Below are 26246 nucleotides of genomic sequence, written 5' to 3' on the forward strand. Positions count from 1 at the left end.
TAGCCTTCTTACATATTCCTTAGTACTCACATAAAAGCTTGATTTTTCCTGAACCTAAAACTTCCCACTGGCATATAGGTAAATCAGTAAGCTAGTTTACACAGATGCCTACCTTCTGATATATTTCAATAATTTCATTCCATTTATTCCATGTGATAACTTTCACAATGGTCTCTACTTGCAGTAAATTATTTCAATTGACTACACGTTTCCCCTGGTAATTGCGTTTTCAATTATAGTAACTATATCATATGCCCTTCATCATTCTCTAAATTCTCACTTAGCCAATTCATGAATATTCTCTCTCTCTCTCTCTCTCTCTCTCTCTCTTCCTGAGTTGTTTTAGATTTGTTGTCTGAACTTCACTTTTTTGTGGTTCTGTGAATGTGATCCAATTTTCTAATCCAATTTTCTAAATCCAATCTGTATAATCCCTGTTCCTTGTTTATTTGTAGGTAAAGATTAATTTTGAAACTGTTTCTCTCATTTCCTTTTTTACAAGCAGAAAATAAAGTTACAGTATGAAACTAAAGTATAAAGACTATAGAAACTGAACACTAAACTGCTGCCCATTTTATTTGTCTTATTCATCAGTGAGATAAAAGTTTACTTGGTGCTATTGGTGTATAAATGGTTCAGGTGGATAAATAAACTATTAGGTTTGAAGCGACCACTTTGGTTCTTTTGCACTGCCCTTTAACCTAGCCATTTTGAGTCAGAGATTAATACTGTTAGGAGAACTCTTCTCCTATTGTTGATTTATGTCTCCATTCCATGCAGGTCAACTTGATAATCCAAAAATTCTTGGTGGATTTGTTTTATGGAAGTTTTCTTTCTTTTTCTTTTCCCCAAACTCTGAGCTGTACTTAGTTCTAGTATGACAGGCACTTTTAGCCAGAGTTTTCTGTGTGTTCCCCCTAGTTTGTTTTAAATTTTTAAACCGTGATGAATTTGTTGCAAGTTATTTTTCCCTAAACCTAATACTAGTGAATGAGGCATATTTCTCTCAACATCCCTTATGTTTTCAGACAGATGTATGTGGCTAGCAGGCTGTCTCACTTCTTCTCTTACACTGGGAGTTCTCATACTATGTGTTTTCTCTTGCCCTGAAAGATTGTCTTTGTGTAGAAAGAGGCAGCAGCCAGGCAGGGAACGTGTTTGCAGGGATGAATGTTGGTTGTCCTGTCCATGATGAAAAAATGCCTCCAGAAACTATAGTAAAATAAAAACTACTCTTACAACTTCCATGGATGTTTGAGTGCCCCAAACCAGAAGGCTGGATCTGCTGCAAACACTGGGCCACCCAGTAATCTTCAAAGGACTCTGGAGAAGTGGCACCGGAGGGGGGGGGAGCTGGAAGAAGAGGCGAGGGGGGCAAGTAGTCCTCCTCCCTACCCCCTTAGCCCCAGCCGCCTTCTTGGTTTGCCGCCTGCCTCATTCACTGAAGGGCTGGCTGCGGTGGTGCGAAATGGGCTTCCTCCCCGCCCAGAGAAAGAGGGCGCTGCACTTAACTTGCCGTGGCTGCTGCCACTGCTGCTGCTTCTTCTTGTGAAGCGGGTAGGCAGAGCGAGATTGTCCGTTCCACTCTCTGGCCCACAGGAGCACCATGGCGGTGGCAGCGGTGTGAGGAAGAGGCCGAGCGGTGGTGGCTCTGCAAATCAAACACCATGCCTGGTTTACCTCAGCACGGTGCGGGGACATCTCTGCCAATCAAATGCTGCTGAGGTAAACCAGGTGCGGCATGTGATTTGCAGAGATGTCTCCGCACTGTGCTGAGGCAAACCAGGCACGGTGTTTGATTGGCAGAGCTGCCACCGCTTGGCCTCTTCCTCCCGTTGTCATCGCCGGGAGTCTCGGCTTTGCGGCAGGTTCTTAAATGGCCGGGCAGGCTGGATTTAGGACCCAGACTGGCCTGATCCGGCCCGGGGACCGTCGTTTGCCGACCCCTGCTTTAAAGCTTCCACAAACCTTACCAAACAGTAAGTACACACTTGTGTAACTGTTATACAGTCATAGACTCATATGTCATATGTTTAATGTTACTAAGTAACTGGGCTTAGATAGTAAAATCTGGATTAAAAAATGGCAGGAGGACAAGGCCCCCCCTAGAATATGAGGCCCTGAGCTGCAGCCTGCTCAGCCCATATGTAAATCTGGCACTGTAGCCACTAAGAATGTTTAGTCCTCATTGGACTCTGTACACTTATATGTAATATGCCATGCCTAGCTATCAATGTAAATCAGAAAAACTTACACTGAAGCAGCTTAAATAAAGGAACTAAAGAAAGTAAAGGAGGTTTTTCAAGGGAGGCAACACTTTTCTTGTCAACGTTTTGTACAAGTTTGTATAGAGCCCAGAAAAATGATACTTGGGCACTGTCAGGGAAGAGTTAGAGTTAGAAGTTTCCAGTTTCCCAGAGGGAGAATGTTTTCCGCAAGGGGGTGAGGAGAGCAGTGAATCTAACAGAAGAAAGCAACAGGAACAACAGGGAGGAACAGGATGTTCACAGGAAAGGCAAGGGTTAAGTTCTAGCTCAGATTCGGAGGAGGGGAGATACAAGCCAGCTCTAGCCAGGAGGCTAGAAAAAAGAGCGGGAAAGCGAAGGGAAGGGCGCCTTCGCCATTTTGAGAGTGGCTGGTCACAGAGAGGCAGAGCTCAGAAGGTATCTGAAATAAGTGACTCTGAGGAAGAATAGTTAAAGATAAGGATCGTTTAAAAGTTTGTTTGTTAATACACAATAAAAAGTTATAAAAGAACAGGAAGCGTTTGTGTGGTGATCTGAAGAGGACAACGACCAGTCCTGACAGGCACTATCCTGGAAATAGCTTTAATATTGAAAAGCAACTTTCGCTCTATCTCTCCCTGAAAAGCTTATATAAGCAAAGCAAACACTATGATTATATGATGTCTGTTTTAGCACCACCGTTATACCTCTACATATTTTGCCCTTGTGTGATGAATCACTACAACAGCTTGAAAACTAGAGGCTGCTTTTGGGGCAATTAATGAGACTATTTGTTTGTGTGTGCTTCATTCTGAGTTTATTTCTTCATACACCTTGTGTTGGATATGCTAGTGGTGTGTGCACAAATCATGGATTATGAATTTGATATAAAAATTCCCTTAGAGCTTCATTAGTCAGTTATCTGGGATCATTATTTTCTTAATATAGGCTGAAAAATGTAACTGTTTAATTTCAGAGCTGAAAGTACTAAAATGTCTTTTATGTTTTTAGGTTACCACATTAGTGAATTGCCCTCAAAACCCTTCTAATAAGAAAAAAGGATGCTCCAAACGAGCCCGTGTTATCCTTGCTTCTGTGGAAGAAGCCACTTGGAACTTATTGGACAAAGGGGAAAAAATTGCTAAAGAGGCTCCTGTGCTAATGGAGGAACTTAATGCTGCGCTTCGTGATGTCCGCAAAGAAAGTAAGTCTGTCATTGCTATAACAATAACACACCTATTTCAAAGAGCAGCTGCATATTAAAAAAAAGTGCATTTGTCTCTAATCTATGAATTTTTTTATTATGATTCTTAAAATTGCAACAATCCCCATAGTTTGGAATAATAGGCACTTGCCCATTCTGAGACTTATTAAATCATTCTATCTGTTTTCCTTCTTTTCTCAATCTCACTAGAGTTACTGGCAAATCAGCCCTTTCCCTGTGAAATGGAAGACAAGTGTTCTCTAAGGAGATTCATGGGCATCTTTGTGTCTGAGAGATGCATTAGCTGGAACTGATTCATTTTTATGTTCAGAGAGTGTATCAATTGCAGGGAACTCTGGATGGATCACTGGTAACATGTTGAAAAAAGTTGTGTGATTCCTATGAGTTTATATATTGTCCTCAACCTCATAGTGGTGGTGATTGCAAAGTGGCACCATCAGAAGGTTGATTTCAGTTTCTTCCTGTTGTGTTGTGGCTGTCATCGTGTACATATGTTCAGCAGTTCACTACACAAATACAAGGCACTGGAGAAGGTGAGGCTGAAACCTTGGGGTTAGATAACTACATTGCAACATGGTGTGATGCTTGCTGTCCACTTTCCACTGTCCAATATTTGAATAAGTTACAGGATTATTATTGTGCGTATTATAAATGTTTTTAAGAATTCTTTCAAATTGATTGGAAGAAAATACAGTATGACTTGAACTGAAAAGATTACCTGTCAGCCATAATCATACACTGTTCTAGTGTGGATCACTCATTTTAGTCTATCTATCCATCTCAGTTTAACAGAACTTACAATTTTGTATTGACAGGCAACCTCAATTTTCACTTTGCAATTGACATTAGATCAGTTCTTGAGAGAACTGCCAAAATAAAATATTCATGAAGCCAATTGCATACATACATACATACATACATATGTGAATTTTAATGGTAGAAGGTTCCCTTGTTAAAATTTCCATGATGTGTATGTTCGTGTGTGTAAAGAAATGGGATGGGATCAGGAACAGGAGGATGTCATGATCGCAGAGATCAATGTAAACAGATCCCTTTGGCCTTTTGTTTTGTTTCTTAAACATCGGGTGTCCTTCAACCTACATGATAGCAGTTTCCCCCCTGTAGTGCAATGTGAACAGTGCCTACTCAGAAGTAAGCCGTATTGTATCCAATGGGGAAGTGGGGTTAGAATTGCAGCCTTGATTTGTCAAAAACGATGAGTAAAATTGTTATGTACTAAGCTTGGATCCTTGGACAATAGGCAAGTAGGATCCTAGAATGCAACAACTGATTGGCTTGCAGGAAAAGATCAATCAGGCTCCAGAAGGAAGTTAATCAGCCTGTTAGGCTGGTAGGATCGTAGAATGCAACAACTGATTGGCCTGCAGGAAAAGACCAATCAGGCTCCAGGAGGGAAGCAGAATCAGCCAATCAGACAGGACTCATTGTGTAAATAATGTATATAAAAGCCTGAGGTTTGGGGGTCATTTCAGTCACTGTTTAACAAGCTGCAATAAAGAGCATGAAATCACTACAGGACTCTGAGTATATTTCAAAAATCCTGCTTCTTCTCCCTCCTGCCCAAAACCCCCACACCACCACCCAGTTATGTGGGGTGCAGTCAGACGCTTTGGATTCTGTCGCTCCTGAGCTGCCTCCAAATTTGAAACAAGCATGAGGCATAGAACTGGAATAAATGGTGCAGAAAGGAAGGTCTCCAGTTCATGAATTTGCAAACAGAAACCCCAAAAGTGGCCCATTTTCTCCTTTTGCTGCTGTCCTGCTTGGCACGTGTGTGTGTGTGGGGGGTATCTGGCCATGGGTATCCCACCCATGAATCATAATTTCCAGGACCCCCCCCATCTTAAAAAATGTTTTTAGCATTTGTAGAATGCAAAATATGCAAGCACGATTCTTCTCAAAAAAAAAAAAAAAAAAAAAAGGTGGTGGTGATAAATTAACCTGCCCCCCCACACAATGAAAAAAATTCTTGTGGATACCCAGATGCCCCTTTTGAGTGACAGTTGTCAAGTTGAGTTACCTATATGTCTATTTGACATAGAGTGAAATGCAACCTCACCCCACACATAAGTAAGTCCCACTGAGATGTATCTAGCTATGTCCTACAGAGAGTAAACTTATTAAGGGGCCTTAGTTACCATGGCTATCATTTACCATGGCTGCACTCTGTGTAAGACTAACATTGTCTAAAACCTGCTGAATGCAATCAATGGGATATTTAACAGGGTGATATTAGACTGAAGCCAGCCTTACAGGGAGATTCTAACCACATCTGTGCAGAAGTAAACCACATTTAATTCAGCCGGGTTTATTCCCAGGAAAGGGGGGTTAAGATTGCAGCAGCCCTAGGGTTGTATTCATCCAAATTCCAGTCAGAACAGACCCACTGAAATTAGTGGGCCTAAATTAAGCATGCCCATTAACTTCAATGGGTTTATTCTGAGCAGGATTTATATGAGCGGCAACCCATAGTCTACAGTCCTCATCCACAGGACTAACTTCTGAAGAGACAAGAGTTAGGATTGTGTCTGTTTGTCAATGAACATGGGAATGGAGAAGGTAGTTTCTCTGCAACAATAAAAAGATGCTTGTCATAGGTTAGGTTGGGTGTGGGCCATGTAGGTGGGAGGGTTACCTTGAGGACCTATGTGAGTCTCCTCCCCATCTTTCCCCCTCTGCCTCCCTTTCTCTGCCTTCCAGCCTGCTCAGAGCAAAAAGGCCCCTTTCCTCCTGGCCATCCCTTTCCAAGAATGCCAGGGAAGGGTTAAAAAGGCAATGCATTGTGGGAAGCACCCCCTCCCAACAACCTGGAATCAGAGAGGGAGGGGAAGGAGGGAAGTAAAGCTCCATCTCATCCCTCCCAGCCCAGGTCAATGCCAGGTGGGGAAACAAGAGAAGACTAGATGAGCAAACTTGGCTCTGTTGGAAGAGGGTGCCAACCTCTGTCGCGTCCCCCCTTGGCAGAGCGGAACCCACTCCCCAGTCAGCCAGGTAGGGAAGGGGGAATTGGGTTAGGCAGGTAGAGGGGCAAATGGCCCTAAGGATGGCTGGAGTGCCCCCGACCAGCTGCTAGGCTAGGAATAACTGGGTGTTTCGTTTTTTTCTAATTCCCAACATTCCAGTTATTTATTTAATCTGCAAATAAAGCAGGGGGGCGGAGTCATAGCTTTGTGGCAGAGCATCTGCTTTGATGCAGAAGATCCCAGGTAGAGCTGGAAGAGACTCCTGAAGAGCCACTGCCAGTCAGTGTGGGCAATACTGAGCTAGATGAACCAAGAGTTTGGTTTTGCATACTGTGGCTTCCAATGTACCTATGTCTTAAGGGGAGGGTCATAGTTCAGTGGTTAGAATACCTTGCACCTGAGTTTTCCTCCCTGGCATCTGCATGTACGGCTAGGAATCTCCCCTGCCTGAATCCCTGGAGAGCTGCTGCCAGTCAGTGTAGGCAGTACTGAGCTAGATGGACTAATGGTTTGACTTGGGAAAAGGCACCTTTCCAGTAACACTGTCCTTATTTATTTTCTTTATTTACTACATTTATACTCCTCCATTTCCCCCAAGGTGTCCAAGGCAGTAAACACGCTTTTCATTTCATCTTTGTAACAACTTTGCAAGGTACGCAAGGATGAGAGAGAACAGCTAGTCCAAGATCGTGCAATGAGCTTCTTGGCTGAGTGGGGATTTGAACCTGGGTCTCTGGTCTTAGCCCAACATTCTTAACTGCTATACTTCCCTGGCTCTCTTATTTGCTTAATCCTATTTTTTTCCATAAAGGAGAATCCTCCGCCCCCCCCGCCCCCGTCCATTATATAGGACAACCTCCTCCACAGTGCCAGTTTAACCGGGGACACATGACCTGAGGAAATGAAATACTACTTTTATAGAGGGATAACTTAACCAGAGTTGGATCACTGGCCTACCTAGCTCCATAGTGTCTACACTGACTGACAACAGCCCTCTGGGATTTTTACATGGTCCTATCTCAGCACACCTGGTGGTGCCAGGGATCTTCCGCATGTCAAGCAGATGTTCAGCCGCTGACACCGGTTCTAGACCACACAATTAAAGCACGTGGCTTCCTCTAAAGTATCCTGGGAACTGTAGCTCTGTGAGTGGGAAGCTACAGTTTCCAGGATTCTCTGGGGGAAATCATGTGCTTTAAATGTGTGTTGAATGTGTGATGTGGGAAATGGGGGCGGGCGGAGGGATCTTTGTACCCCAACCGCTGGAGATGCTTTATTTTATTTTATTTAGGAATTTAAACAAAACATATTATCTGAAAACATATCATCCTTAATTCCCCTCCATTTTTCTCCCTCCCCCCACCCTCCCATGAAGACCCCCCCCCCCGACTTCCCTCAGTTCCAATCTCTAATTTCTCTATGGATGCTATTCTCTGCATGTTACAAAGTTGTATAAATCCTTAAGTTATCTAACTGATTATTGTCAATAAAAAGTTTGTGTGTTTATTCAAAACCTGCCAAGGAGTCCAATTCACTTTGTTGCATCTTTAAATACTTTGTAAAAGGTTCCCTTTCATCTCTGAAGTCACAGTTGTCCTTGTCCCGTAGCTTATGTGTCAATTTTGCCAGTACTGATAAGTTTCTCTTGCCATGATTCTTTAGTCGGGATTTCCTCAGTCTTCCATCCTTGCGCTGTTAAGACTCTCACAGCCATTGTCGCGTACCAGCGCTGGATATGCTTAAGTCGGCCCTGCACCTGACCTTACTACGCCTCTGGTTATTGCCCCCTGCATCACGGGAATCCTGGGCCCACCTCATGCCACCCCGCCAGCCAAAAGGTCGACAACTCTGGGAAATGGGGTGGGGTGGGGGGCGCCGGAGGGATCTTTGCACCACAGCGCCGGATATGCTTAAGACGGCCCTCATCTTTCAGACAGTAAGAGCTGTTTGACAGTGGCATAGTCTCCCTTGGGCAGTGTTGGAATCCTTGGACTTCCTTGGAGGTTTTTAAACAGAGGTTGGATGGCCATTTGACGAAGATGCTTTAGTTCAGATTCCTGAATTGCAGTGGATTGAACTAGATGACCCTCAGTGTCCCTTCTAACTCTACAACACTGTTTATATGACAGCTTTTCACCATCACTGGGTGCTTGCACTAGAGCTGGCTGCAGTAACAACCTGGAGCTCATTTCCCTACTCAAATAGGCACTATAATAGCTAAAGTGGATGTAATGAAACTGATCCCTGGATGATTTCTTGTGCATCTGTTTTCTGCCAGGTAAATATAATGGTAAATAACACCTAGCTGTAGAAGTTCTTTGTGCCTTAATGAACAAAGAGTCAGATTTTCAACTTTGTCGGTTTTTCTAATTTTTTAAAACATTGATTTATTTAAAATTTATTTAGCCTTTATGTGGTATAAAATATCTTTGAGGTGCCAGAATAAGCAATAATGGTGGGTTTAAAAAGGTGAAGGGGCAGGTTCATAAATGAACAGTAAATATAGGTGGTGGAGAGAAAAGCTCATTGGTAGCAAATGATACAGACTGGTAGTTACTACATTCAGTTCTCCCATTTCTGCAACATCTTCTGTTTTGTATAAGAACTTATTTAAGGTAGGGCTCATCCACACCTCAGTTAGCCCCACCACTTACCCCTGGGAAAACCTGCATTTTAGCGTTGAATTGGAGCAAACAGCAATCATGTTTTACGTGGATTGACTTTGTTATGATTTAGCACTAAAGAGCAGGTTTTTTGGGCGAAAGTGGCGGGGCAAAGGCAAAACTGCTCTGACCCATGTTTTCGGTGTAGAAGTGTAGATGAGCCCTTGGTTTGGAGGACCAAAGTCACATGTTGTATGGGGACATTGTCCTACCCCTCCTTTCTCAGCCTTTTTTCTATCTTCAAAAATAGCCTTGGTGAACAATCAACATGCCTACGTGCATTGTTCATCTTCATACTTTATTAATTTGGCACTGACCCTGTGGGATGTCCTCCCGCTTGTCATCTGTGAGGTATCAATTGTGGAATATTTCAAATGTCTTTTAAAACATTTTTTGTTTACTCAGGTTTTCCCTGATAGTTGAAACATTTTTTTCAGAATGCACTGCTCAGATTTGTGTTTTTATATTTTGGTAATATGTCTCTTTTATATTTTAGTTGTGTTTTTATTATTGTACATTTTCTCATAAACCACTACAAGTTTTTCTTTAAAATGTTAAGTAAATTAAGTAAATTAAATTGACCTCCTGTCAGAAATTAATCCCCTGAGCTGACAACTTCATCATCTTGTTGCAAAGTCTCCCCACTTGGCCAGCATTCTGCTTCAAAACATATCATAATGGCCTTAGGTCCGTGACTGCAATTGCAGAAATTCAGAGGACAGAACAATCATATTAGCACAATCAGTGTTGAATTCCACCCATGGTGTGTTACTCCCTTTCTCTTACCTTTTCTCTTCCCACCTCATCTGTATTTTTAATATTCAGTCTCTTTTAAGCATTTTCAAGCCTTGGGATAACCCAAGTATGCTGATACCTCTCTCTTCTGCATGAGTGGTGGGTATTTTAGCACAGGAACACATAAATCAGTATTTGAAGGAACGAGTGAGGCCCTGTACCAAAATATCACAGTGAGGAGTGCTTTGGTTCAGGGTTTCAACCACTTTGTTCTATCCAATACCCCTTATTTTTTCATTCTCCACCTCCCCTCCCCAAATTTAATCAACATTCTGTGCCCACTGGGCATCCTCAGTTCTCATTGGTCTCGTCCTCATCAATTTAAAATTTGGGAGGATGGCACGGGCATGTTTGTGCTCAGTGCCAGCTCCAATTAAAATCTTGGGTGCTTCCAGTGTTTTCTATTGACAGCTCTTCATCCCATCCTTGGGGAGATTTAAAAATAGTTTCTTAGTGTGAACCAGGAAGAGATCTCTCCAGATGAATGAGAAAACTATTTCTTCCCTTTTTTTTGTATGTGTCTCCTCCTCTAGCCATTCTTCCAACCATTTATCAGATTCCCCACTTTCTGTGCCAATCCCTTTGCAGTCATTGACCACTCCACTCCATTTCATTCCATTCCCCCTCCTGCTCTTTTGTCAGGTTTCTTCCTTCCCCTTACACACTCAACATTTTGTGCTATTATGGGGTTGTTCCCCACTTCATCACACTTCCCCTCCCCCGTTTAAAAACTACAAATCATATATACTTCACTTTATATAGTTAATACAAAACTCATTTTCTACTCATCACAAGGATTCATTTTTTAAAAGGTTGTGTAGCATTTTGGACTCTATGTCATAGTGAAATTTACAAAATTTACTTTTTCATAGATCCATTAGCATTCATTTCCCTTGCTTTCTCAAAAGCCAAGTAATCTTAGACCACAAAGTACCCTTTTTTTTTTTTTTCAAATACTAGTCTTATACAGCACAAGTGTCTTAGAAAAAGTGGAACATCCTGTTTGTCCTTGTGGGAGCATGGCAGCCATTTCACCCCGAGATTTTGTCTTGAAAAGAGCATTTTTTAATGGCCCTAATTTGACCTAAACTTGTCCTATACTGCTAGTTATCTTTGGAGTTCGCTTCTAAGATCTGGCTATATGAAACCCTTAGTGCAGTTCCAATCACCCCTGACCACTGGTCCTGCTAGCTAGGGACAATGGGAGTGTTAGTCCAAAAACAGCTGGAGACCCAAGTTTGGGAGACCCTGCTCCTCGTGCCTTTGCCTTACTTAGAGATGACAAATTAGAAAGTGAAATATTTATGCTTCTATGAACAAAATGCTTCTTTACAGCCTTACAAAAGCTTATTAACAGGATTTTATGTGTTCTTTATAAATTCAAACCCCATTCTTCTGACACATGAAATCCTGTGTGTGGTATGACTCAAAAGCAGGTGGGAAGAAAAAGACTTGTAACAGAAAAAAGGAACTATTTCTGTAGTGGGAGTTTTCAAACTGTTAATATCAAACTATAATTTAATTAACAGCATGTTAGTGAGGCTGATATTTAATTATTGTAAAACCAGGACAACAATGTAACATATTCCTAGGATAATCATTTGTGCATTTCATCCCTTTCCCTCCTCCCCCAGACAGAAGTGGTTCAGACATAGCTCAAATGCTTGATATCTATTCCCATTACTTACAGCCTATATATGGTATTGAAGGCAACAGCTGCAGCTTGTATTATTTCCGTCTATTGCCTTGTCAGTGTTGCATGCAGTTAGTTGCTATCACATCTCAAGTGAACGCCTAGATAAACTTTAGCTCACAAATACCACAATCACTATGAAACAAATATAGGTTGCTTCAGATACTGTTTGTTCTCAAGCCAAAAGGAAATCGGAAGATATGGATTTGACATTCTTAATTTGCTGATGTAATTTTCTCATATCAGGAAACAATATATAAGGAAATTGTTATGTACTGAGTTGAATAGGATCCAAACTGTAGCAGTCTGATTGGTCCTAGAACAATAGGATCCAAAAGGCAGCAGTCTGATTGGTCCTAGAACAATAGGATTCAGAATGCAGCAGTCTGATTGGTCCTAGAACAATGCAGCAGTATGATTGGTTGGCAGGAACCACCCAATCCTGCTCCAGATAGAAGTGAATCCACAACCTGATTGGCTTACAGTAGAATTCCAGAATTAGCCAATCATGTGCAGCCCATTGTGTAAATAATGTATATAAAGCAGATACTGTGAGGGGACATTCATTCATTCCTCCTCACCACTATGAGCTGAATAAAGAGCATGAAATCACTTTGCGACTCTGAGTATATTTCACTGGCGACGAAGGTGGGATCCCGCTGAGCTGACTGCCACACACAGCACCGCAGCACCGCCAACTGCCGCACCGCTGCCTCGCACCGTGTATCCAGGCTTCAGCTCCGGGACACAAGGAACTCAGAATGGCAACCAACAGCAGCTTCTCGCCATTCAACCCAGCATCTGGAGACTGGGAAGCGTACGCCTCCCGTTTCACCTTCCTCCTAGAAGCCAAAGGGGTCACCGACGAAGAAGACGCCAAGAAGAGGGCGATATTCTTCAGCGTCTGCGGAGAGGAGACGTTTGAAATCGCCCGGGCTCTCCTTGCGCCTGAAGACGTCGCTACTGTTCCATACAAAACAATAATGGAACAGCTGAAGGGGCACTTTTCGCCGCAGCCCTCAGTGGTGGCTCGTCGAAATGCCTTCTACGCAAAGCGGCAAGCCCCTGGGGAAACCATAACTGGGTTTGTGACCTCTCTCCGCCAAGCCGCCCGGTTCTGCAACTTCTCAGAGCTGGAGAACATGCTTCGTGACCGCCTCGTCGGTGGCCTGAAGGATGAGAAGCTGCAACGACGCCTCTACGCTAAGAAGGACCTAACGTTCCAGGTCGCTCTGGAGGAGGCCCTGGCAACAGAAGCTGCCGAGAGGTCGACCCAAGAGGCACGGCCGAGCCTGCCATCCCAACCGAGGGTCCACCATGAAGACCTCACCGACGACTCAGGATCCGACAGGGAGGAGGTGCACCGAGTACAGCAGCGCACTCAAGCAGCGCACAGACCACAGCTGCCTCGACGAGAAGGAGGGAACTGCGCAAGCTGCGGGGAGAGTCACGAGAGGAGGACCTGCCGTTTCCGCAACGCAGAGTGCAGGCAGTGCAGAAAATCGGGACACATCGCCCGGGTGTGTCGGGCTCGGCCCACCCGACACCAGGCATCAGATGACCAATCCAAGAGCCCCAGGTCCCGGGGCCCAACGCACCAAGGCAACTCGACGGAGCTCACGGACTTCCAGGTATACCAGTTGCCCCACCCCAACGTAGAGAAAATTTATGTAGAGGTACAGATAGAGGGGGCCCCATGCCGCATGGAGCTTGACACGGGTTCAACTCTATCCATAATCTCGGCAAGGACCTTAAGGAAACTGTGTCCCACTGGGGGTCCCAAACTCAGGCCGGCCCCATTCACCCTCCGGGACTTCCAGAAACGTAAGGTCCCCACAATGGGGGTGGGGACCTTCAGGGTGCAATACCGAGGGCGGACGCGGCAACTGGACTTGCTTGTGGTCAAGGGCCCCTACATTAGCTTACTGGGATTGGCATGGTTTGGACCACTGGGGCTAGCTGTCACCGGGGTGAACCACACTAGCTTACAAGTGGACGTGGACGCCATATGCAAGGAATTTCCAGGGGTTTTCGATGGGAAATTGGGACAGTATACGGGCCCCCCCATTGCGCTACAGCTTGACCCCGCAGTACGACCGGTCAGGCTCAAGGCCCGCCGGGTCCCGTTCGCCTTGAAACCCCGTATAGACGAGGAATTGGACCGACTCGTAGAGCAAGGAGTGCTGGAGCCGGTGCCTAATGCTCCCTGGGAAACCCCAATCGTCACACCCGTCAAGCCTAATGGTTCGGTCCGCATCTGCGCAGACTACAAATGTACCATAAACAAGGCCCTCACGGCCCACGCATACCCAGTGCCAGTGGTCAGCCATGTCCTTGCCACCCTGGCTGGGTCGAAAATTTTTGGCAAGCTGGACTTGGCCCAAGCATATCAACAGCTGCCAGTAGATGAGGCCACAGCAGAGGCACAGACGATTGTGACGCACAGAGGAGCGTTCAGGGTAAAGCGGCTGCAATTCGGTGTCAGCGTGGCACCAGGCATATTCCAGAATATAATGGACTCTCTCCTTAAAGGGATTCCTGGCGTCACCCCCTTCTTCGATGATGTGTTGATTGCCGGCCCCACACCAGAGGAGTTTGAGGACCGCCTCCGCACCGTTCTGCACCGTTTCCAGACGGCGGGTCTCAAGGTGAAGCGGGAAAAATGTCTACTAGGAGTGCCTCAGGTGGACTTTCTGGGATTTATGGTGGACGCAGAAGGGGTCCACCCGACTGGGGACAAGGTACGGGCCATTTGTGATGCCCCAGCGCCCAAGAGCAAGACTGAACTTCAGGCCTTCTTGGGACTATTGAACTTTTACCATTCCTTCCTTCCCCACAAGGCGGCGGTAGCGGAGCCCCTACACAGACTCCTGGACAAGCGGGCCCCTTGGGTGTGGGGCCAGCGCCAGGAGGCCGCATTCCAGGCAGTCAAGGACTTGCTTGTCTCAAACTCGGTCTTGGCACACTTCGACGAGAGGCTGCCGGTGGTGCTAGCATGCGACGCCTCACCCTATGGCATTGGAGCTGTCCTGGGGCACCAGCTCCCGGATGGAAGAGAGGTACCGGTGGCGTACTTTTCCCAGACACTCAACACAACCGAGCGGAACTACTCGCAAATCGACAAGGAGGGTCTGGCAATCGTAAAGGGAGTAAAAAAATTCCATGATTTCTTGTACGGGCGGCCCTTCACCGTGGTGACTGACCACAAGCCGTTGCTTGGCTTGTTTGCCCCCGAAAAGCAGACCCCCCAAGTGCTGTCTCCTCGCGTCCTCAGGTGGTCAATTTTCCTTGCCAGCTACCAGTATGCACTGATTCACCGACCTGGGAAGGCGATGGGCCATGCGGACGCCCTCAGCAGGCTACCACTACCGGAAACAGGCCCTGACCCAGCACCTGCACAAGAGGTTATGAGCCTGGAGCTGCTTCCCGACCGCCCCATTCAGGCACAAGAAGTTGCACACCATTCCAAGAAAGATAGGGTCATCTCCCGGGTCCTGGACTGGGTGTGGAGGGGATGGCCCAGCAGCAGCCCCGGGCCAGAATTCGCCGGCTACACAACCCGCAAACATGAACTGTCGGCCCACAAGGGGTGCCTGTTATGGGGAAGCAGAGTCGTTGTTCCCCAGCCCCTCTGCAAAAGGGTCCTCACAGCCCTACACGAGACACATCCAGGGGTAGTAAGAATGAAGGCCCTTGCCAGGAGTTATGTGTGGTGGCCGGGGATCGATGGAGAGATAGAGGCCTGGGTCAAACACTGCCAGGCCTGCCAAGAATCCCGCCCAGATCCCCCAAGGGCCCCAGTCCAGTCCTGGGAGTCCGCCCGAGCACCATGGTCACGCCTGCATGTGGATTTCGCTGGCCCCTTTCAGGGGAAAACATTCTTCATAGTGGTGGACTCCTACACCAAATGGCTGGAAGTCGCATTGGTACCGTCCACTTCCACGTCCGCAGCCATCCGGGTACTACGCAGGCTGTTTGCAACCCACGGGCTCCCTGACACTCTCGTCTCAGACAACGGGACTGCATTTACGTCAGGAGAATTCCAAACCTTCACAGCGCAGAACGCCATCCGCCACATCCGTTCGGCGCCGTTCCACCCTGCCACCAATGGCCAAGCAGAACGCATGGTGCGGACCACCAAGGACACCCTTCGCCGCATGACGCAAGGGGACTGGGAGTACCGCCTTGCCACATTCCTTCTAGCACAGCACAGCACCCCCAGCTCAACGACTGGCCGGAGCCCCGCTGAACTACTAATGGGTCGGCGCCTTGCAATCAGATTGGACCGCCTTCACCCCGATAGAGCTCAGGATGAGGTAGTGGTGGGGGAAGGCAGGAACCCCCGGACCTTCGAGGCCCAGGACCCAGTGTACGCAAAGAATTTTGGGGCAGGCCCAGCATGGGTACCCGCCACAATCACCAGGGTCACTGGCCCCGTGTCGTACGAGGTGGTAACGGATGGGGGGCAATGCTGGCGCCGCCACTGCGACCAGATACGGCGACGATTCCCGGGAGAAAACCAGGAGGAGGACAGGTCAGAGGAGTCCCAAGGGAACAGCGGGGCAGTGAGGCCCATAGAGCAGGAGGGGCCAGCAGGAGAGGCAGAATCAGTAAATACAGAGAGGACCCGTGAGGCCGAAAGGACACCGGAACCAGAACCACGACTGAGCAAGCCGGTTGCACCAGACCAAACAGCCGCATCACAGCCAGCATCCTTGGAACACGAGCCAGAACCCGGAGCCCGGACCAGGGAACACCCCAGGCCACAACGCACACGTAGGCCGCCGGCATACCTTGAGGACTATGAATGCGACCTCCCGGGCAGGACTGGAACTTAGAGGGGAGGGGTGTTATGTACTGAGTTGAATAGGATCCAAACTGTAGCAGTCTGATTGGTCCTAGAACAATAGGATCCAAAAGGCAGCAGTCTGATTGGTCCTAGAACAATAGGATTCAGAATGCAGCAGTCTGATTGGTCCTAGAACAATGCAGCAGTATGATTGGTTGGCAGGAACCACCCAATCCTGCTCCAGATAGAAGTGAATCCACAACCTGATTGGCTTACAGTAGAATTCCAGAATTAGCCAATCATGTGCAGCCCATTGTGTAAATAATGTATATAAAGCAGATACTGTGAGGGGACATTCATTCATTCCTCCTCACCACTATGAGCTGAATAAAGAGCATGAAATCACTTTGCGACTCTGAGTATATTTCAGAAATACTCACTGAATCTAATTGTAGAATGCAATTCTTTCATACTATTTTGTGGGATGCTGCTTCCCGGTTTATGATGATGCTTGTCTTTGTATCCTGCAGCCCCATCCTATTGGCTCCTCTTGCTTCTGCAATGGAAATGCTAGCAGAAGCTAAGGGACTCTGGAACTTATAGTTGCTTAGAGAGCATGTTACACAGAGATGTATAATTCTCTTTAGTTCTCAAGCTACAAGTCTTAGTTTCTTGTACAAATTCCCTTGCTATCTGTTTTAGAGAAGAACCTGGGCCAGCAGTTTGATGACTGAAATGCTGCATGTTTGCCACTGCATGCTGCTTCTATTTGCCTTTAGTAAATATCAAAAGGTTGTACAAATTGTGAGCACATGTTAAAGATAGTTTTGGTAGTCAGTGGTCAGCAATAGCAATTTTAGGACAAATCTGCCTGTTCTCTTTTGGGATTAATTGGTACTTGGTATCATTTACTGTTTGCCTAAATCAAATTTGTAAAAGACTTTAAAATAATTATTTTAATTCATTAAGTTTATTATTGTTTGCACAGATGAGTTATCAGCCAATCACACCATTGATGCATGTTTAAATATTGTACAAATTAAATATTAGAATTAGAATTGCTAATCACCCACTTCAGTAATCAACACTTGAGACCTGTTGTGATTGGCTCAGCCAGACACAAAATCTCATAATCTCTAAACTGTATCTCTCTTTCAGATATCATCAAATAACCTTCTCTAGAGAGTAACTGCCTCTCCAAAGCAAAGCCCCCTCTCCATTTGTGACTGAGGGCCAAACAAGATAAAGTGCTAATTGCATGAATGCAATTAATGTGCATGTTTTTTGTTATGTAAGTAGGCACAGGGAAACTATTTATGTGACAAAAATATGCCCATAACATGCAGTAAAATGCATAGGTTTAGGAAGGGGGAGTCTGGTTCTTTATGTCTGCTTCTCTCCCAACGCCTTTCTTTTTGCATTTTGTCATTGGTGTTTTGAGGGAAGGTTCGATCACTGCCAGTGGGAGACTCCCTTGAAATGCAAATAGCAGCTGCATAGAGTAGTGTGTTTATTTGTTTTTTCTGTGAGAGAAACTTCCACAGTCCTGAGTTTGATCAGACTTGTAGGTGGCTTTGCATATAGCAACAAAAAAGGCTTGTCTTGTTTGTTCCAATAATTACAACAGTAGGGAAGGACAACAGGCGAAAGGTATACCCTTGCATCAAAAATAACAGCTTGTGGCATACATTTTCTCCTTTTTTATCATGCCAAAGTGGTTCAAGGTGAAGTGAAAGAACAATGTAGACCAAATACTTCAGGGCAATATGCTACAGAAATAGTAAAAGCAGGTTGAGGGTGTTTTAAACTAAGTGTACAGCTATATAAGTCAAATTTAAGGTCATGCATAATGGTCAAATCTCCCCTAGAAACTTCAGCTAGTGAACATTATTGCTAATGTTGCTCTGGAAAATTAGAGCTGGCAACCTGAGGGTTTCAGAGTGGGTGACTATTCCTGGCAGAAGGAGCAAGCTTTTATAACTCTTTGTGGGAGGAGAAAGGAATGCCCATTGCTTTCAGCCTAGCTATCTCAGAGTGGCAGCTAAAAGCAGATGTCTAGAGGGAAGGGGAGGTGAAGGCCAGAACAAGTAAGGGAGGATATAGATTGAAGGCTTAAATTCCAGGCACTGAATTCCACTGAAAGTTTGAACGGCCAACAGCAGCCAGTGCCCCTCTGCAGCAATGCCTAGATAATGACCTTTAAAGTTACGTTTAGTTCACTTTTTTTTAAAAAAAGCTTAACTATCATGGCACAGCGGTGACAGCACAAGCACCCTTCTGTGCCAGTTTGCCCAGAACGTGTTTGTCTGAGGAAAGATCCCTGGATTTTCCTCAGAGTGAGTCTGGAAGACCGCCAGCACTGCTTCAACATTTGCAGTGGCAAAACAGCAGTTAGTCAGTAACTGGAGCAACAGAGGGGCAGATGAGCAGGGGCCACAGCAGTGGAAGAGAGGAGAAAGGCAGGGGATGACTTTGAGGATGATGCAGCAACTGGGTGGGTGTCATTGAGGCAAGTGAGCATGGGGCCTGGGCTACCTCTGCTGCCTGTGGTAATTATCTCATTCTGCCTCATGGTAGTATCACTCCTGATAATCAGATTTCTCTCTAGATCCAGTTGTAGGAAGACTTGTATCTCATTAAACAAAGTATAAATTTTGGCTGGGGGTGAAGCCAAAGTTTGACCAGGCAGTAGGTCATTTGCTTGCATATAGGAGGCAAGGGATTGTATGCGCTGCCCCACCCCAACTTCCTTGTACAGTGGTGCCTCGCAAGACGAAATTAATTCGTTCTGCGAGTTTTTTTGTCTTGCGAATTTTTCGTCTTGCGAAGCACGGTTTCCCAAAGTCTTCAAAATCACCAAAGTCTTCAAAAACCTCAAAAAAGGCTACCACACCGCGTGCTATGAGTTGCTCATCGAAGTCACCCTGGGTATTAACGGTTTTAAGAAAAAGGAAACAAACTTGCAAGACGTTTTCGTTTTTTTCATTTTTTGTCTTGCGAAGCAAGCCCATAGGGAAATTTGTCTTGCGAAGCAACTCAAAAAACGATAAACTCTTTCGTCTTGCGAGTTTTTTGTCTTGCGAGGCATTCGTCTTGCGAGGTACCACTGTATATGAGTGCCTCACCCCCTCTGTGTATGACTGTCTCTCTCTCACACCCCTTTTCATGTTGAGTAGGGAAGATGTCAGCAGAAGCCTCCATACAATCAGGAGCCCTGAGTGCATATGATTAGAAGCCCCCTTCAAACCTTCCCTGCACAACATGGGAACATCAGGCAGATAGGTTTTGGGACGTTGAGGGTTGGACCAGCAAGGCCCCAAGCTCCCAACTTGAATTGTTATTTCCAGTTCAGCCATAAGGTCTAATCAGGGCTCAAGTGGAGTGCTGGACAGAAAGCAGGAATGAACTGGAGTTCAAAACAAAGAACAGGGGTGACAGCGGATCACAGAATTCAGTGTGGTCTTTTCCATTCCTGTACATGATGGGGCTGTACAGTAGCACTCTCCTTCCCCCACAAAGATGAGTCTGGTTGCATGTGGAAAAGTGGAATGTGAACATCTTATCACAGTTGCTATTGCACTGCTCCTTGGGCTTTGATAGGAAAGTTGCCTGGTTGTGCTTGTGGGAAACTTGTTGAGTCTTGCTTTGTTGAAGGGTGTGTGTTTCTCCTCTTTCTATTCTCTTTCTCTTTCTATTCATGACAACTTCTGCTTGGGCATGTGGCCTTTTCATTTGAATGCCCCCTCCCCTGGAAAACTTAATGCTGTTTTAATCTCCAATCTAAATTCGTCTGTCCCTTATCATTCATTCTTGGATCATCAAAGCGCTGCTATTTTACATGCAGAATTAATCAATCAGTTCTTTTCCTGCTTTCCTTCACATTTTTTCCCATTTCCCTTTTTCAGTCTGCCTTGCAGTAATAAATTCTCTTTGCCAATCAGTTCTCCCTTGTCCCATTTTCCTCTTTCCCTGAATTCAGTAACGTTCTTTTTTTTCTGTGCCCAACAAATCTATTAGCTCCACTGTAGCAATTTTTCAAAGCTGCAGCCAGCAGTCTCAGTATGTCTTTCTTGGCTAGGGAGATACAACTTGAAAACAGTCTAATGTATTGATTCTTCTTTCTTTTTGTTCTTGTGAAACACTCCAGTTAAAAAAAGAGAGTTTTCTGAAGGAAATAGGGATGGTTTCATTTTTGCTCTTGGCGTTGGTGATTCAAAGCAGTTATAAAACAAATTAATGTCGTCAGAACTGTAATGCTGGAAGGAACCAGCGGGTCATAAAGTTTTACCCCTGCCGTATGCCCAGACCTGGCATCTGTCAGCCTTTCTCTCCCAGATTGACAGCTGCTTTGTATGTTAATGTATTGTACATGCTAAAAAATTTAACAGGAAACAACCTGTGGTTGACTTGGGTACACTCCACAGTGAACTGATTAGCAATTGTTCCCAGTGGTATGCAGCCACACTGCAAGATTTGGAGATTCTATGGTATTGTGTTGAAACAGCCCCAGAATGCAAAATGAACAAGTTGTACTAAACCAACAGTTCACCTGGAGTAAATACACAGTGACTGTAAAGTGGATGGCTCTAAAACTACACAATATTGCAAAGTTGCATTGTGCTGCCTTTTGCTCCAGTCTTTATAAACTATAACACAGAATGATATATATTATAAATAATATCCTATATTAAAAAGCAATAATTGGCATGATGCATAGGTAGAAAGTGGTATATTGTAGCACGAAAATGAATACATTGTCATGTAATTTTAAGCTTCCCTGCCTTAGTTATTGTTTCCCCTAATAAAGAATGCAAAAAAGAGAAAACGTTTCACAAAGGTGAACTAATTCCTTTCAACTCCACATCTCTGTAAATCTGAAGCATCTATCTGTCAATGTGCCTCTGGGGGTGAAGCCAACAGCTGCACAAGCAGCACCAAAGTAAGCTCCCTGGGCCGCAAGCCTGGGCAGTGTGGAGGTCTTGGGGTGCCTGGACGAGAAGAACCCCCTCTTGGCCTCACTGATGTGGTCCAAAGGAAAGCAGATGAATTTGCTTATGGACTGCAGCATTACTTGTGTGTTTATTTTACAGGTGAAGCTTTAAGGGTAGCTGCAAAAAAGTTCACAGATGATCCTTGTTATTTGCCTAAAAGGGAGGCCGTTGTCCAAGTAGCACGTGCTCTTCTGGCTGCTGTTACAAGGCTTCTTATTCTGGCAGATATGATTGATGTCTCATACCTGTTGCAACATCTAACCACGGTAAGTAGCTACTATGGTCAGCAAATGACCTTTCCCATCTTCTCGGCTACCAAACTTTCTTAATTTTCAGATTTTTTTGAGTAAGTAATTATAATATTCATTGATTGGTTGAGTTTACTTATATGCAGCTTTTCCACAATGAGCTGTGTCCAAAGCAGCTTACAGCAAACATTCAAAGCGTGGAAATACAGATAACTGGAAATACAAATATACAAAAAGGGGAACATGTCAGTAAATTCAAATTCATGTTGGTAAGCCATGGAGCTTGCTACTGATGAACGAAAGGATTGGATTTTGAATCATTGCTGCTCAACCTGCAAATTCCATTATATCAAATGTGTTGGGAGTTAAACTTTTTATTTTTTAAACTGTCCTGGGGCTAATTCGGACTTCCAGACAGAACTGGTATTAATTCCTCTTTTTAATTTTTATAGCACCTTACTATTGGTCCCCACCCCTCCAGTCTTTATGACCTTGGCTGTGGATGATTTTAGCTGTTGGTATGAGTTTATGGTGTTGTTCTTAGTTATAATATGTGGTTATTGTACTATATTTATTCCCATTATTTTTCTTCTGGTACAGTATTTTGTTCAGTTTGCTTTGAATAGGCTGTATAGAATCCCTAAAAATAAATGAACAAATAAATCTTTAGAAATGGGAGGTTTTTTGTTTTCAAAAGCAACAACCAAGCCATGGCTCAACTCTAACCAAAGTTAATTATGCTCTTGTTCCATTGAAATCCATGAGACTTAAGTTAGTCATGACTAACTAGTTTCATTGATTCTAGTGGGACTTAAACATGACTTACTAGCAGATAGATCAGGGCAAATGTTTCATTTTTATGAGCAGCATATGGCATCTCTAAGGGGCAAGAAACACTTATACAGTGGTACCTCAGGTTACATACGCTTCATGTTACAGACTCCGCTAACCCAGAAATAGTGCTTCAGGTTAAGAACTTTGCTTCAGGATGAGAACAGAAATTGTGCTTCGGCGGCGTGGCAGCAGCAGCAGGAGGCCCCATTAGCTAAAGTGGTCCTTCAGGTTAAGAACAGTTTCAGGTTAAGAACAGACCTCCGGAACGAATTAAGTACTTAACCAGAGGTACCACTGTATTGCTTTTGCTGTGCTCTTGTTTTATATAACAACATTTCTGTACAGCATGCATCTTAACAGCAATCCTGTTGCCCCCACTCCCACTTTAGAGAAGGTAGAAAAGAAAGATATTGGCCTTCCTAAGAGGCATGGGCTCAAATCCAGGTTATCTAGAAGCAGTTTTGTCACCTTAGGCTCAGAAGACAGGATTACATGGTATGCACATACATTTACCTTCACACGACATTCATGTAGGTTTTGTAATAATGTGTATTTTTTGTAATCTGTAATGTAATGAATGGTTTGGGATGCTGCGTATGGATGGTAATACAGAAATGCTTCATAAATGAGCACCTATTGTTTTTGTTATTTGTTATTAGCTGTTTCCTGCTTTCTTTTGAAAGATTTCTGCAAGTATTTAGTTTTTGCTTTGTTTTAAATCTTGTAGACTGACTTTCCATCCAAACAAAAGTTTAGTTCAGAAAAATCAGTAAACCCATTAACCTAATTTTAAAAAGCTGAAATGTGCATGATAACAATGTCAACTGAAAAATATACCACCATAGTATCAATGAAATTAGACATCAAGGCAGCATTCCTTCCTCAATGTCTTTTCTGTACAGAAATACATTTACTTCTAGAGGCTTTTAAGATTGAGTTTTGCTAATGTGTGTCCTCCTCTGTGTGACCTCACTGCAGTATTTTAACATCCTAAGCAGTGCTTTATTTTTAGGAAAAATAGTGACAGTACGCACCATGCTCCCCCATTCCCCCATCCCGACACCATTTACCTGTGCATTGTCCATTCAGTTGTGAACTGGAAGAACTGATTTCCATAGCAACTAATCTTGGAAGAGGGGGAGAGATGATATATGTAGCCAAAATGTGGAGAAGGCATTTCCACAATGGGATCAGAGCTGAAATTCTATTCCCTTATATGCATGCTGTGACTGTGGACAAACTGTACATTTCAAGCACGCACCTCCTGAATCCTGGGAACTGCAGCTTACTTCTTACAGAACTACAATTCCCAGCACCCTTAAACTACAGTTTCCAGGATTATTGGTGGGTGGGTGTGAAATGTGTATGCAGACTATTTCTGTTGAAAGGCAGGTAGCAGTTTCCAAGCAGTCACTGAAGCAGCTACATGTAGAACATAGCGCAGTGGTGCATCTGTGATTGGAGGTCACTGAGGAAGACCAGTGTCCTATTTTAATAGCATATGTTAATTTATACAGGCACTGTGAGTGAAACAGTTCAGGTTTTTTAATAAAAAAATTACATATTTTTATTTATAATCCACAATATTCTGCAGAGCAGGGATAGAATGTTGTTTTTCTGTTGAGCCTTATATTATTATTATTTATTTAGCCCACTATGTTTTTTTTATATCTATCAGAGTTCTGAAATTTGACTTGCCACAATGCTTCATATAGCAGTAATAACCAATCTTAAGTAATCATCTTGTGGGTACTTTCAGTACTTCTGAAACTTTTCTGGTTACTTTATTGTGTGAATTGTTAGAAATTGCTAAAACAATTGAAAACCACACAAGTGTGCTGTTGAATATTTCAGAAATATGGAGCATATACCAAAGAATACTATAATCGTCTCCTTTCTATTTTCTAAAAATGTAGTATTCATGGAAAACAAACCATCAGTAAAGAATGATTTTCTCTCCTTACAGAGCATATTAGACAGCTGTATAATCTTCCTCTACAGTGCCCAGCATATTCCTCAGTTCTGTTCTGTGGAAGTAGTAGTATATTTTTCATTGCTTTGCAGTGCTTGTTCATCATACTGCATCTGCCAAAAGCATTTCTTTTTTATGTTGTCACATTAATTAGAAAATAGACTGAGATGACCAGGTAACTTTAACATATGCTGTTGAATAGCCATCAAGCCCTAATAGCATTTTGGTCACTGCCATCCAGGGCCAAATTCTAATACAATTGAAATCTGTAATGAGTTCTGACTTTGCTTTTTTCTATCCAAAGTCTTTTAACTTTCATTATTATATTTTAGAGCTCCCTCAGGTAATTGAAATATTCTTAACTATGGAGCTGATCCAAGAAAAGGCATTTGAACTTCTGCAGTACCTTAGACACAGTTGTGCAGCGCTGAGAGCAACCCTTCTCAGAATGTTTGCTAGTTCACATCAATTAAAAAGGCAATTTTGTTTAAATATATGTCTATAAAGCTTCCCCTGGAATGTGTTCTTCTATAGTGGCAATGCTGACATATTGTACTATTCCTTCATGAGGATTTTGGCTGTTAAGGTTCGTCCATTAATCATCTGAGAGCAGATGAAGAGGTTCTTTCCTTTCCAGTTCCATTGCTCCAAGGTTTTCTAATTTTCATAGAATAAAATAGGTGTTTGATCACTGAACCGAAATTAATTTTAAAGGTTATGTCATTCACTACGAAATGAAACTGCTGACCAAGTAAGAGATTTGTTAAATGTATAAAATGGTGGGAGAAGGGGGCCAAATCCATAAATGGGTTTTGGCACAGCATTTTATCGCATTAGTGTCAGAGACATACTGTCTGGTCTGGGGCGTGCAGTGCATGAAATGATACTGTATAGAATAGATATATTGTGGAGGATTATTAAAATTCACATCATGCAGTTTCTACAAAAGTGCCCATTGCTCATCAGAATTAGGTTAGGAACTGGTTTTTGAAGCACTGTAACACCTGTGTCTCCTTGCTAATGTGAGACCCTCACTCCCAGGCATAGTGGTTTTAATTATATATGACATCAGATAATATAAAATGAAATGTGATCAAAGTCAATCTAAATAGTAGGCAAGAAATCTAACATGCAACTTCTGATACTAGTCTATAACAAGCACTATAAAAATGGTGGCATGCCATACAATCTTTTCTATAGTCCAGTGTCTGTAAAGTCTGTATAGTTAGTGAGAGTGATGTCAGTACCCAACTGTCCTGTTCCACTTCATAGTCTTAAGAACTTGTTTGTATCTTCATTCTTGCTCTCTTGTTGGACCTTTATGTCCACACCACCTTAAAATAAAGAACCTGGTAGCACAGAAGTGTCGAGCAGTGACATTGTTCCTGATGTCATACTGATGTTTGCATAGTGATTATATTAGTTAAAATGTAGGTTGCGTTGTGTCACTTGACTGAGCTCCATGCAGATTATGGAGGTCTGGTTATTGCACATTTTAGTGCAGAGTTTTAGCGCCAGAGTTTTAGCACATCCACGTTTAAAGTACATTTGCTGTTGCAAAATTACAGCTATTTTTAACTTAGTAATGCTCATTTGTGACCACTATTACAAATATTAGCTTCCTACTGTTAAGTGGGTGTCCTGCATGCAGATGTGCTGGGTAGCCTTGTACATGTGCACCTTTCTCTTGCTGCCTCAAACTTTTAGTGAGTAGCTTTTTAGAGTTAGGCTGAAAGGAAGCCAACAGTCTGTGACTTGCTTGCCTCCAGCTTAGGGTACTCCAGAGAGAGGAGTACACACCTTCCCAGATCATCTTCTTCCTATAAG

The 26246-nt window shown here is 43.9% G+C and overlaps 1 protein-coding gene across 14 annotated transcripts in view; it reads left to right on the top strand.

Annotated features, from left to right (window-relative positions):
* CTNNA3 (catenin alpha 3) overlaps positions 1 to 26246 on the top strand; it is a 570905-nt gene that overhangs the window by 7580 nt on the left and 537079 nt on the right. For 13 of the 14 annotated variants that reach the window (XR_013986138.1, XR_013986139.1, XM_081004919.1 and 10 more), the window contains exons 3-4: positions 3237 to 3429; positions 21465 to 21631. Coding sequence is in view for 12 of the 14 variants with exons in the window: in XM_081004919.1 (XP_080861045.1) it covers positions 3237 to 3429; positions 21465 to 21631 (360 nt within the window). In the remaining 2 variants the exon portion in view is untranslated. Of the gene's footprint in view, positions 1 to 1865; positions 1980 to 3236; positions 3430 to 21464; positions 21632 to 26246 lie in introns of those variants that run through there. The other variant, XM_081004921.1, reaches the window with a different exon arrangement.

This window comes from Podarcis pityusensis, assembly GCF_964106645.2.
Source record: "Podarcis pityusensis genome assembly, chromosome: 5".
Classification (NCBI taxonomy): Eukaryota; Metazoa; Chordata; class Lepidosauria; order Squamata; family Lacertidae; genus Podarcis; species Podarcis pityusensis.